Genomic DNA, 14,169 nt, shown 5'->3' with positions numbered 1-14,169 from the left:
TGGTAGAAGGTGGGGATTGAACCAGGAACCCTCAGATTGCTGGTACGGCCACTCTCCCAACCGCGCCACGCCGTCCCCATATATGTAAACGTATTCAGTTTTAAACATTCACTTCATTCGTGGATCTAAATTTTACCGCTTCTGGTAGTTTTTTCTATGTTTGTATCTAGTAAGTTGTAGGTGTATTTATTTCAGTATAAAAGTGTAAAAAGTGTTTTGCTTGGGTCATGAAATGATGATAATGGTGTGCCAGGGCATACATACATTATTTATTTAACGCTTAAATCTCTAGAGTCTACATCAACTTCAGATCTATCCGTCAATTCTAAGTTGTTGGGTTTTTTTATGTTGTTTTTTGTTTGTTTGAATGCAGCTGAGATAGGCTCCAGCGACCCCGAAAGGGACAAGTGGTAGAAAATGGATGGATGTTTTCTGCCCTTTTTGTCAAAGAAAACAGTTTTTTTATGGCAAACACACAAAGTATGCAAAATCTTACACGTCACATACTGTCACGACACACGTCACATACGTATGCGCCCTCCCCAAGCAGAGAGGTAGCAGCATGGCTAATGTTAGCTGTGATGCTAGCGCAGCCGTGCGAGCAACCTTCCCTCTAAGATGCGCGCCTGTACAATTGCGCACTGCTCAAGCGTCCTCTGCGCACGGCAAATATATGCCACGCACAAAATCAAATAAAAAAATAAGCGCATAACAATTTTCGACACACGGACCCGACAGGGAAAACAGTTTTCGTCATCATTGTTCAAATATTGGAACGTCTGTCGAGGCGCTTATCTCCATTCGGTGCCACACGCCCACACCATCAAAATGCCAAGGCAAACATTTCCAGATCAGCACCGTATGAAAAAAATAGTGATTTTTTTAGTTGTGATTTCCTTCTCTGCATGAAAGTTTAAAAGTATATGGCCTTAAAATATCGCAGTATTAAAAAAAGGCCATATCGCCCAGCCCTAGTTCAATGATGCCATTTCTGTTTGTCATGTATAATTTTGTCTATTTTGTGTTTATCCTTGAATAAACAGGTCAGTTTCTTGTTACCAACCATTGTGTATTATTCAAACTCCCCTAATTCAGCTGGCTAGTTGTTATCAAGAGTACTAAAACCCTTTTCAACATGATTCTGACAACTAAGTAGGCTAAATAACTTTAAACTTTAATACATGCTCGGATAGGCCAGTATTGGTCAGTATCGGTATCGGATCGGAAGTGCAAAAACAATATCAGTATCGGATCGGAAGTGCAAAAACCTGGATCGGGACATCCCTAGCCGTGGGCCTTTAAAACATTAGCTGCGGGCCGCAAATGGCCTCCGCGCCACATTTTTGACACCCTTGCTATAGATAATAAAACATTTAATCTGATAAATGACAGTCTATCGATAAAAAGCAGAGCCTGACGATGCATGCGCGTTTACCATAACGCACAGTTATATGTAATATAGCTTACAATTAACTAATTAACGCACATCTCTGCTTCAATAAAGCGTGACGGTGATGACTTCACTGTCAGCGATGCGAGCGACACTTGATAACTTGTCAGCCACTTCTCCAAGAGACTCGTTTTGAACACTCTTCGCACATTAACTCTTCAAAAGGCACATTCGCGCCGTTTGTTGACCTACAAAGTATGTTTTTGGGGTGGAGGAGTCTGGTCGGGTCCTGTTTAGCTTGAAGCTAACAGCTAGCCTGTCTCCATCCTCGAATGATGTCGCTTCAGCGGGAGATAAAAGTGAAGTTTCCATGGACTCACAGAGAATAAAACAACTAATTTACTGGAGACATGGCAGAGGATGAAGTTAAAAAGGTTGACTTTACACTCACCTTAGTGTTTACCATGAAGTCTTTCTTTTGACAGCCCCTCGCCGTAAAGTTGTCTTGAGTGCAAACTGAGGCAGTATTTGTGATTGATAAAAATGTTGGCGAATCAAAATTTACGACCAAAAAAACCGCAATAAACAGGGACGGAAATTTGATCCGGCAAATATAAAGAAAACACCTGCGGAAAGAGATAATCGATCACATTTTTAAAAAAACAAGCAAACCGGGCAGTAAAAAAAAAAACGCGTCCAGGCGACGCGCACGCTTATGGAATTGCGCGTCCTTTCTGATTTCAATATGTGAAAAGACACAAACCGTGCGTTAGCGTAGGGCTGGGCAATATGGCCTTTTTTTAATATCTCAATATTTTTAGGCCATGTCACGATACACGATATATATCTCAATATTTTGCCTTAGCCTTGAATGAACACTTGATGCATATAATCACACCAGATTTCAGATGTCTACATTAAAACATTCTTGTTCATACTGCATTAATATATGCTCATTTTAAACTTTCATGCAGAGAAGGAAATCACAACTAAGTCAATTGACCAAAACTGTATTTATTAAACAGTTATTAAGCAGTGGCACAAACATTCATGTCATTTCAAAACAGAAAGTGCAAGATTGTCAGAAACATTTTATAAGAAGCTATTAGTGCACTTTTGTGCATGATGTCACTAAGATGACATATCAAAACAACACTAAATTAAAGTGCACTTTTTGTACAGAACGCCACTACAATAGTTTAAAACAAAGTGTACTTTTGTGCATGATGTCACATAAGATATTTCAATAACTGTCAAATAAAAATGAGCTGCATAATAGGAAATCAAATAGTGTATGTCCTTCACTATGTGGTAGGTTCCTGCAGACGTTATCTCCTTCTGTTGTCGACTATTTTTTTCATACGGTGTTGATGTGGAAATGGTTGCCTCGGCATTTTGTTGGTGTGACACCGAACGGATATGTTGACATGCAGAGTTTCAAGCACTCTTCATTCTCTAGCAGGTGACTTATCAAATGATGCTACATATTAGCAGTAATGCTACTTTTTGTAGCAACGCTTTTGCCCCACACTTGACAAATTACGGTCGTCTGTTCGACATATTCCCACTTGAAGCCAAACCACCGCCAGACAATGGACCCCCTGCTGTTTTTCTAGGGAATTAATTCTTCCTTCATTTGTTACCAGATTCGCACCTTCTTTCTCTCGTATTACCACTCACACCACAGCTAACGTTACCCATGCCGCTACCTCTCTGCTCCGCAAGGGCGTATACGTATGTAAGAAGGTGTGCTTGTTTTATGTCTCTGTGAGGAGAGACAACTAAGAGTGAGAAACGCCTGTAGTTTAATGCCCGCAGCTAAAAGCAACTGCGTGAGAACGTATACTCGAATATCACGATATAGTCATTTTTTATATCTCACAGACAAACCAGCGATATATCGAGTATACCGATATATCGCCCAGCCCTACATTAGCGCCAACACTGAAACTGCATCTTTACCATAGAGTCATTTAGTTGTGGTGACCTGACACAAATACATTTGAACCGCCACAAATCGTAGGCTTCTCGCGCATGTTCAACTGTACGGTGTATCTACCATTGCAGATTCTCCTGGGAAAGCAGTTGGTATTAAGCCAGGTGGTAAAACGCCTGTTAAGCCATACATCAAGAAAGAAATTAAGGACGAATTGGGGAAAAGTGGCGATAACAACAAGAAACATACATTAGCAGAAGATGGAAAAGGACCAAATAAGAGAACATTTCCAGTGGACAAAGGTGATGGAGGTAAGAAACCTTTTTAATCCTTATTTCTGGTAAAGGTCACACCACAATGATAAACTGCATCTTTACCATAGAGTCATTTAGTTGTGGTGGCCTGACACAAATACATTTGAACCACCACAAATCAATCTGCTACCTTTTCGCACTAAGTCATAAACACATTGTTAGAGCCCTATAAACTCTTTGATTTTTTTTCTTCCAAAATTCTGTTTAATTTTATTCCAAATTCATTTTTGTTCAAACTTTTCCCAGTTGAAAAATGAAAGAATGCACTTTGTAAATTGACAGTGCTACAACCAATTCAATATCAGTATTACTTTAAATTATTCGAAGAAAAAAAAAAACTCTTAGATTTTGTGTCATAGGGGGCAAAGCAAATACTTGGTAATGTAATATAGCTCACAATTAATGAATTAATTACATTTTCAGAACATATCAAGGGCCAATAAAAATTGACCATTGTTTTAAAATGTCGCCCGGGCCACACGTTTGACACCTTATTTACACCTATTTTACCAACATAGACCTTATTTACACTTATTTTACCAACATAGTGTTTGCTTTTGTGTCTGTGAATAAAAATGTAAAGATCCTCACATTTACTGATGCAATACATAATTGGACAATTTTACCCAGTGTTCAAGTCTAAGCATAATATTGTAAGAATATATGTTTACATGCTTGTAAGTTCAAGAAAGCACACACAATGTAGCATCAGTTATTGTGTTAACATTGGTGGCCAAACTATAGTATTACAAGCTGCCATGTTATCATTGACTTAACAATGAAGAGGTTTAAGACTACAATCCCTGGCATTGGTGGTTGTGTCAACAGCCAACTACATTTGCATTAGCATTGTGTTTTTCTGTGCTTTTCACACAACTTTTTTGTAAAAACAGAAAGCTTGTCACTGACCTGACACACAGAAGTCATTTGGAAGCTTTTCGGCTCCTTAGTTTGGAGTAAAAGATGAGTTTTGTAGTTTTTTTTTTTGCACACTTGTGTTTGAGGTGGCTGCTTCGAGGTCTGAGTATCAGTCCTGCAGGCAGACAGTGAGCTAGCCCGAGCCAAAATAATTGGCTCTGTAGGCCACTTACTTAATAAAAATACAAGACAAAGTGCATCCCTTGACAGTTCAATACGGAACGCGTACTATTGTTTAATACAGGAGGATTCTGTTTTTCAAGGGCAACCTGGTTTTGACTCCACTAACATTTGGCATCAAGCCAAGCAGCTTTGTGCACGTCTACATAACTGTGTGTGCACAAAAGAGGAGATAGTTAACTATATCACCTGTCGATCTGACTGCTTGTTATTTACCGTAATTGTTTAGGTAAGCTAAAAGCAAAGTTGGTAATACTTTAATCATGCCACCTATGGCAAGGCATGTTTTAAAGGGGAACATTATCACAATTTCAGAATTGTTAAAACCATTAAAAATCAGTTCCCAGTGCCTTATTATATTTTTCGAAGTTTTTTTTCAAAATTTTACCCATCCCTAAAAAAAGCTTTAAAGTGCCCGATTTTAACCACCCGTCCATTTTCCTGTGACGTCACATAGTGAAGCCAACGCAAACAAACATGGCGGAAAGAACAGCAAGCTATAGCGACTTCAGACTCGGATTTCAGCGGCTTAAGCGATTCAACAGATTACGAATGTATTGAAACGGATGGTTGTAGTGTGGAGGCAGGTAGCGAAAAACGAAATTGAAGAAGAAACTGAAGCTATTGAGCCATATCGGTTTGAACCGTATGCAAGCGAAAACGACACGACAGCCAGCGACACGGGAGAAAGCGAGGACGAATTCGGCGATCGCCTTCTAACCAACGATTGGTATGTGTTTGTTTGGCATTAAAGGAAACTAACAACTATGAACTAGGTTTACAGCATATGAAATACATTTGGCAACAACATGCACTTTGAGAGTGCAGACAGCCCAGTTTTCATCAATTAATATATTGTGGAGACATACCCTCATGTCAGCAGGCCAGGGAAGCTAGGGTCGATATTCTTCTTTTGATCACCTTCGGGACGGTGTGAGCCAAGACATCCAGGGGGTTTAGCTCGGTCGTCTGCGGGAACAAACTGCCGCCATTGCTTGCCGTGCTAGCGAGGTCCTTTGTCCCTGAATTGCTCACACACTCCGGCAGATTCAATGGGGGTCTGGCGGCAGATTTCTTTGACTTTATCGTTGGAAATGCATCTGCTTTGAGTGTCGCAGGATATCCACACATTCTTGCCATCTCTGTCGTAGCATAGCTTTCGCCGGTAAAGTGTGCGGAACAAACGTCCAATTTCTTGCCACTTTCGCATCTTTGGGCCACTGGTGCAACTTGAATCCGTCCCTGTTCGTGTTGTTACACCCTCCGACAGCACACCGACGAGGCATGATGTCTCCAAGGTACGGAAAACAGTCGAAAAAACGGAAAATACCAGCGCTGATTTGACTCAGTGTTTGAGAAAATGGCGGATTGCTTCCCGATGCGACGTCACATTGTGACGTCATCGCTCCGAGAGCGAATATTAGAAAGGCGTTTATTTCGCCAAATTTCACCCATTTAGAGTTCGGAAATCGGTTAAAAAAATATATGGTCTTTTTTCTGCAACATCAAGGTATATATTGACGCTTACCGTATTTTCCGCACTATTAGCCGCACCTAAAAACCACAAATTTACTCAAAATCTGACAGTGCGGCTTATAACCCGGTGCGCTTTATATATGGATTAATATTAAGATTCATTTTCATAAAGTTTAGGTCTCGCAACTACGGTAAACAGCCGCCATCTTTTTTCCCCGTAGAAGAGGAAGTGCTTCTTCTTCTACGCAAGCAACCGCCAAGGTAAGCACCCGCCCCCATAGAAGAGGAAGCGCTTCTTCTTCTACTGTAAGCAACCACCCGCCCCCGTAGAAGAAGAAGAAGAAGCGCGCGGATATTACGTTTAATTTCCTTTGTGTGTTTACATCTGTAAAGACCACAAAATGGCTCCTACTAAGCGACAGGTTTCCGGTTCATGAAAAGACGCAATCTCTCCATCCGCACACGGACTACTATTTCACAGCAACTGCCTAAAGACTTTCAAGAAAAGCTGGCTACTTTCCGTGCATATTGTAAAAACAAGATAGCTGAAAAAAAGATCCGGCCAGAGAACATTATCAACATGGACGAGGTTCCACTGACTTTTGATATTCCTGTGAACCGCACTGTGGATACAACGGGAGCACGTACGGTGAATATTCGCACCACAGGGAATGAGAAGTCATCCTTCACTGTGGTTCTAGCTTGCCATGCTAATGGCCAGAAACTTCCACCCATGGTGATATTCAAAAGGAAGACCTTGCCAAAAGAGACCTTTCCAGCCGGCGTCATCATAAAAGCTAACTCGAAGGGATGGATGGATGAAGAAAAGGTGAGCGAGTGGTTAAGGGAAGTTTACGCGAAGAGGCCGGGTGGCTTTTTTCACGCAGCTCCGTCCATGTTGATATACGACTCCATGCGCGCCCACATCACGCTGGTTTTTAATATATTATTAAAGTTTGACTGACCTATCTGACTGTTTTTTTGACATTCCCTTTAGCGCAGTTAGATGCGGCTTATAACACGGGGCGGCTTATTGGTGGACAAAGTTTTGAAATATGCCGTTCATTGAAGGCGCGGCTTATAACCCAGGGCGGCTTATGGTGCGGAAAATACGGTACATAGGTCTGGTGATAATGTTCCCCTTTAAAGCAGTAACCAGTAGAATTGCCTTTATTTGCCCATTTTCTTCTCTACACTGTTTTTCCTTGTGTGATATGTGAGTGTGTGCGCGCTGACACACGAAACATGCTCCTCTGCTCTATACGTCACCGGAAGAACCAATCGATGAAAAAAAATCGCTATTTTTCAAAGGCAGTATAGTACAGTTTTCAGTTCATTAGCACCGCGGTATACCGTACAACCATAGTTGCAGGATAGATCAGTGTTATCAACTTTGTGACTTGGTGTCGCTGTATTTAGTGAGTATTCAGTTGGATACTGTTTTTTCAAAGTGATATATTTGTATGTTTTATCAGCTCCGCAGGCAAAGAAGTTCAAGAAAGGCAAGTTTAAACCGGACAGGCAGACAGAGAAAGAGCTGAAGAACCGGCTGCAAAAGAAGAAGGACCTGAAGATGAAAAGACAGCAAGCAAATCGAAAGGACAAGTTCGAAATCATCAATCAGGCCAAACAAGTGTGGGGCGACCTCAGGGGGTACGTACACGCACACTCATGCAGGCACTATGCAAAATTCTAAATGACGACGTGGTAGTTTTTATGATAACATCTGATAACATAGTCAAAAGCAACAAGTTCGAATTGACCACAGACAAGTATTTAGACTCCCGGGCACTGCATGATTGATGAGCATAGCTCCTCTGGAAAAGGGTTAATGCAAAGAAATACTTACACTGTACACATGACAAAGTACAGTACAGGCTTCTTGCTTGGCTCTCAACAAAGGTGGTCAAGTCATGTGCCAAACAGTGCTGTCCATCAAGGACATGGAATATATCTATTTGGAACTGTGATAACAGGGCATCTGCTGATTGAATTAAGCATCACTCTGGTTTGTCGATCATTTCGGAAAACAATGGCAGCTGTTCAAGGAGCCTAAAGGCTGCTTGATGGATGGAATGGGCTGAGCTGTGGGCACTCACTTTAGCAATCTTGGAATTGCATCGCAAATTAAATAACATCTCGGATAGCTTACTGCTCTACAAACCGAAATTATGATCAATTTGAGAGCCAGAATGGACAATTAGATCAGACAAACCAAATTTATAATTAAAAACAAGGCAGAGGTTTTATTTAACAAGTATATTTAATATTACACAGTTTGAACAATTACACTGTGTGTGAATATAGGAAAATACAACTATTTTAATCAAATGATTCTTTGGCGTACCACTAGATGGAGCCCGCGTACAACTAGTAGTATGCGTTGCACAGTTTGAGAATCACTGCTATATTGTATTTCTGCTCTTAAACGATTGTACTGGACACTAATTTTGTTGTATTTTTTAAAGTGCACTGACAAAAAAACTGCTCTTCTTCTACCTTTTAGGTTGTGTATTAACTGACAACGTGTTTGCTTGTGTGTCCATAGGAAGAAATGTGACCGTGATTTGAAAAATAAGCTGATGAAAGAACTTCATGAACTGTTTAGGGGGAAGTACAAAGAGGTGCTTTTTAAGACATTTATATTTTAAATGCCCTGCGTTTGTTTGTGTCAACAACTGTTCTCTCCCTCCACCAGATGGCATATGCTCACGACACCACGCGAATGTTGGAATGTTTTATCCAGTTTGGCAGCCAAGAACAACGACAGGAAGTGTTTGACTCCCTCAAAGGTGAGTAGGCTATCTGTTATATCTACAATATTATTGTTTAGTCAGTTACACTGATGGTCTATATGAAAATGTCAAGAGAATGCTGATCGTTTTCTCACTTGACTTACACTTTTAAATGTGCTTTATAAATAAAGTTGATTTGATTTGATTTAGAGTGTGTCTCAAAAACAAAGGCCACGGGCCATCTCTGCCAATCATTTTTATGTGAAAACTAAGAGCCTGTCCCCGCGGTATCGTTTTAAGTGGAAACAGTGAAGATATGTACAGTTTATGCCTTTTATCTCCACTCAATCAGCGTTTTTTGGTGGTCTGAAACAAATGTTTTTAAAAACTGGCGGCACAGTGGGAAGGTCTGAAAAGTCTGACATTGTCGTTTTCATGCGGCGAAGGAAGCGAGCAGAGAATCCAAGAATGATGACATTGCCGCCCCGCACGGTCAAATGACAATAGTAAAAGGCACGCGCAAAGGCTGTCAACAAGAAAGCTGTGATTTGTTTTATACAGTAGTTACTACTATTAGCACCATGGCAACAAAACAAAACATTTATCAACTAGACATGCTGTACAGACATACACACGTCATTATTTTAAATACAACAGTGTCAAGCTGGGGCCACCCGAAGGATTGCTCTTTTGCCTTTACACTACTGATAAAACCAGTGTTTTACCGTTATATACTGTACTATTATGTACTAGTGACATTTAAAATTGAAACTTTTGTTAAAATGAGAACGAGACGATGTTGGGGAATTGTGTGTGTGGTGTAGACAATACGGACCACAGCTAAAAGAAAACAGGTATTTTTTCACGGCCCAATAATGGGCTCCGGCCCTATGGTTACCAAACATTAAGCTAGTGAATTGGCCCTATGTAGAGTTCCTCACATCTATTGGATAGATTTGTAACGACAAGCCAATCGAACAAATAATTGTGATTATGAGTGAGGCTGAGCATATCAACTTTATTTATAAAGCACATTTAAAATTGACCACAGGGGTAGCCAAAGTGCTGTACAATGGGCAGGTTAAAAGATAATACGAGTACCGAGCAAACACAACACAACACAAACAGAACACGATAAAAAATAAATAAATAAAATAGAATAAATAAAAACATAAAAACAGGTTCACAGCAGGTGTATTATGGGGCGCCATTGCAGGATGGATATCACTGTGTTAAAAGCCATGGAATAAAAGTATGTTTTTAAGAGAGATTTAAAAACAGGAAGAGAGGAGGCTTGTCTAACACTCAGAGGTAGGTCGTTCCAGAGCTTGGGAGCAGCAACGGCGAAAGCTCTGTCACCTCTAAGCTTCAGCCTTGTGTCAGGGACCGTCAGTAGCAGCTGATCGGCTGATCTTAGGGATCGGGTGGGGCAGTAAGGCTGAAGGAGGTCGGAGAGATAGGTTGGCGCGAAGTTGTTTACACATTTAAAAACAAATAAAAGGAGTTTAAAATGTATTCGATAACGCACAGGGAGCCAGTGAAGGGACGCTAATATAGGGGTGATGTGCTCATATAGCATATCATCTTAAAAAAAATAAAATGTCAGTACCAAATCCTTTTGTAGCAGTTCAAAAGTATTTGTGGTGGACCGCCACAAATATATAGAACTAGTCAACATAAACATATCTAATTTTCTTTAGGTCTGAAATTTAATTTTTTTGGTTTAAGCTGACGTCTTCTTTTTTTATTAAAAAGAGCACGTTGGGCTGGTACTTGATGAGTGGGTAGACAAGGTTGTTGTTAACCAGGTATCACTCTATAATAATTTGGTTACATTCTCTAACAATATGAGTGCGAAATAATACATTAATTTCTAAGTATGGTTCATTGCAATTACATTTACTGGTAATCATAGTATAGCACATCAAACATATTTATTTCAAATAATGTAGATGTGGATTAAAACTAAAAAAAATGTTTGATTTTGCTCATTAAAAGTATACAGGTACAGTGTGCTCACTTTGTCTCTTTCAGATGATATCATCGATTTGTCTAAGTCACGGTACGGCAGAAACGTGGTGAAGAAACTGCTGATGTATGGGTAAGTTTCTTCTCGTCTCTTTGCCCTTTCAATGTCACAATCATGTGATATAAAATGCGTCAGTTTTTTCGTTGATAGGTTTTAGTTGGCATTAAAGAAAACAAAATAAAATGTTGTCGGGCTTTTATTTTTACCAGACCAAAGCATCTGGATGTACTGTATGTACAGTATAAAAATGCATCCGGAAGGTATCGACAGCGCTTTTCCACATTATGTTACAGCCTTTTCTTAATTGGAATAACTGTATTTTTGTCCTCAGAATTAACAGACAATACCCTAAATTGACAATGTGTAAAAGTTTAAAAAATGTTTTTGCAAATCCATCCATTCATTTTCTACCGCTTGTCCCTCTTGGGGTTGCGGGGGTGGCTGGGGCCTATCCCAACTGCATTTGAGCAGTAGGCGGGGTACACCCTGGACAAGTCCTTTTTTTTTTTTTTTTGCAAATGTATTAAAAATGTAAAAAATAAATCACATGTACATAAGTATTCATAGCCTTTGCTCAATACTTTGTTGATGCACCTTTGGTAGCAATTGCAGCCTCAAGTCTTTTTGAATACCATGCCATAAGCTTGGCACACTTATCTTTGGGCAGTATTGCCCATTCCTCTTTGCAGCGCCTCTCAAGTTTCATCAGGTTGGATAGGAAACATTGGTTTTCCGATTTCCAGGATGTGTTTGATTGATTGATTGAAACTTTTGTTAGTAGATTGCACAGTGCAGTACATATTCCGTACAATTGACCACTAAATGGTAACACCAGAATACGTTTTTCAACTTGTTTAAGTCGGGGGCCACTTAAATTGATTGATGATACAGATATATACTATCATCATAATACAGTTAGTACACAAGATAATCATCAGAGTATATACATTGAATTCTTTACATTATTTACAATCCGGGGTGTGGGATGTGGAGGGGGGGTTAGGTTTGGTTGATATCAACACTTCAGTCATCAACAATTGCATCATCAGAGAAATGGACATTGGAACAGTGTAGGTCTGACTTGGTAGGATATGTACAGCAAGTAGTGGACATAGAGAGAGAGATCAGAAAGTATAAGAATAAGTATCTACATTTGATTATTTACAATCCGGGGAGGTAGGATGTGGAAGGGAGGGTGTTAGTCTAGGGTTGAAGTTGCCTGGAAGTGTTCTTTTAGTGCGGTTTTGAAGGAGGATAGAGATGCCCTTTCTTTTACACCTGTTGGGAGTGCATTCCATATTGATGTGGCATAGAAGGAGAATGAGTTAAGACCTTTGTTAGATCGGAATCTGGGTTTAACGTGGTTAGTGGAGCTCCCCCTGGTGTTGTGGTTATGGCGGTCATTTACGTTAAGGACGTAGTTTGACATGTACTTCGGTATCAGGGAGGTATGGCGTATTTTATAGACTAGGCTCAGTGCAAGTTGTTTTACTCTGTCCTCCACCATGAGCCAGCCCACTTTGGAGAAGTGGGTAGGAGTGAGGTGTGATCTGGGGTGGAGGTCTAGAAGTAATTGTCTGTACATCGGTACATTCATCTTTCTCTCTATCCTGACTAGTCTCCAAGTTTTTGCCACCGAAAAACATCCCTACACCATGCTTCACTGTAGGGATGGTGTTTGCCTGGTGGTGAGCGGTGGTCAAACATGACGCCTGGCATTCATGCCAAAGAGTTCCATCTATGTCTCGTCAGACCAGAGAATTTTGTTTCTTGTGGTCTGAGAGTCTTACAGGTGCATTTTAGCAAACTTTTCACTTAGAAATGGCTTCCATCTGGCCACTATACCATACGGGACTGATTGGTGGATTGCTGTAGTGATGGTTGTCCTTGTAGAGGCAAAAAACTTTACCCAGCATCACCTCTGTGTGTCGCCAAAAGTATCCACAGCATGTCGAAATGTGCTTACGCTAACTATATCATTGGCGTATGGCACCACACATTTCCACTTTCAGTTCACTTTTGAAACATCTCAACTTTGCCGTGACTCAACTTTGTGCGTACGCCTGTAGGCCCCAGGTGTGTATTGCATGAGGTGTGTTCAGAAGCATGCCATCCATTGTACAGAGCTAGAACAACAAGCTACAGTCCAAGACATCCCCATTATTTAATGTTTATGAGCGAGGACCAACATGTAGCGCTGTTTGTGACGAGCCGCCACAAATGAATGAACGTATATGAAACACCATTATTGTATTTAGGTGCTGTACTGTATGTATTTAATGTGATGTGGCATACCGGTGATTTATCAAGGAAGTATATTGTTTTTGTACCCACAGAAACAAGGAGCTGGTGGCAGCTTTGATACAGACATTTAAAGGCCATGTGTGTATCATGCTTCGCCATGCTCTGGCGTCTAGCATCATTGAGCATGCCTACACTGAGAAAGCTCCGATCGCTCAGAGACAGATGCTCAAGGAGGAACTTTACGGAACCACTTTCACCGTCTGCAAGGTACACACAAACAAAACCAAACTGCATCAGGATATAATGACATGCTGTTGTGTGTACAATTCTTAAGTTGAATTCTCTGTGTGCAGTCGTCAGTGTGCGACACCATCTATAAGGTCGTAGAGGCCAACCCAGACAAGCGGGACTTCATCATCAATGACATGCGGCAGATTCTTGCTCCCATGGCCCAGAAGTAAGGCTGCTGATACACAAAATGAAATCAGTATGCACTGACCAAGCCCATCATTAGGACCACTTGCAATGCAATACAGGAGCCATTTCTGACATTCTGCATTGCCAAAATTGATGCTGAGTTATGCAGACCATCAACTGTACCTAATGTTTGGACTTTTAACTACCGTATTTTCCGCACCATAAGGCACCCTGGGTTAAAAGCCGCGCCTTCAATGAACGGCATATTTCAAAACTTTGTCCACCAATAAGCCGCCCCGTGTTGTAAGCCGCATCTAACTGCGCTAAAGGAATGTCAAAAAAACAGTCAGATAGGTCAGTCAAACTTTAATAATATATTAAAAACCAGCGTTCTAACAACTCTGTTCACTCCCAAAATGTACGCAAATGTGCAATCACAAACATACGTATATCAACATGGACAGAGCTGCGTGAAAAAAGCCACCCGGCCTCTTCGCGTAAACTTAAACTTACCTTAACCACTCGCTCAT

The 14,169-nt window shown here is 40.7% G+C and overlaps 1 protein-coding gene across 2 annotated transcripts in view; it reads left to right on the top strand.

Annotated features, from left to right (window-relative positions):
* pum3 (pumilio RNA-binding family member 3) overlaps positions 1 to 14,169 on the top strand; it is a 33,017-nt gene that overhangs the window by 2,341 nt on the left and 16,507 nt on the right. For both annotated transcript variants that reach the window (XM_072915342.1, XM_061980809.2), the window contains 7 exons: positions 3,458 to 3,637; positions 7,690 to 7,867; positions 8,763 to 8,838; positions 8,913 to 9,006; positions 10,984 to 11,050; positions 13,315 to 13,489; positions 13,576 to 13,679. In XM_072915342.1, coding sequence (XP_072771443.1) covers positions 3,458 to 3,637; positions 7,690 to 7,867; positions 8,763 to 8,838; positions 8,913 to 9,006; positions 10,984 to 11,050; positions 13,315 to 13,489; positions 13,576 to 13,679 — 874 coding nt within the window. The remainder of the gene's footprint in view (positions 1 to 3,457; positions 3,638 to 7,689; positions 7,868 to 8,762; positions 8,839 to 8,912; positions 9,007 to 10,983; positions 11,051 to 13,314; positions 13,490 to 13,575; positions 13,680 to 14,169) is intronic.

The sequence above is a fragment of the Nerophis lumbriciformis genome, linkage group LG20, assembly GCF_033978685.3.
Source record: "Nerophis lumbriciformis linkage group LG20, RoL_Nlum_v2.1, whole genome shotgun sequence".
Lineage (NCBI taxonomy): Eukaryota > Metazoa > Chordata > Actinopteri > Syngnathiformes > Syngnathidae > Nerophis > Nerophis lumbriciformis.
The sequence above is the reverse complement of the archived record's forward strand: the minus strand, read 5'-3'. Positions and strand labels throughout refer to the sequence as shown.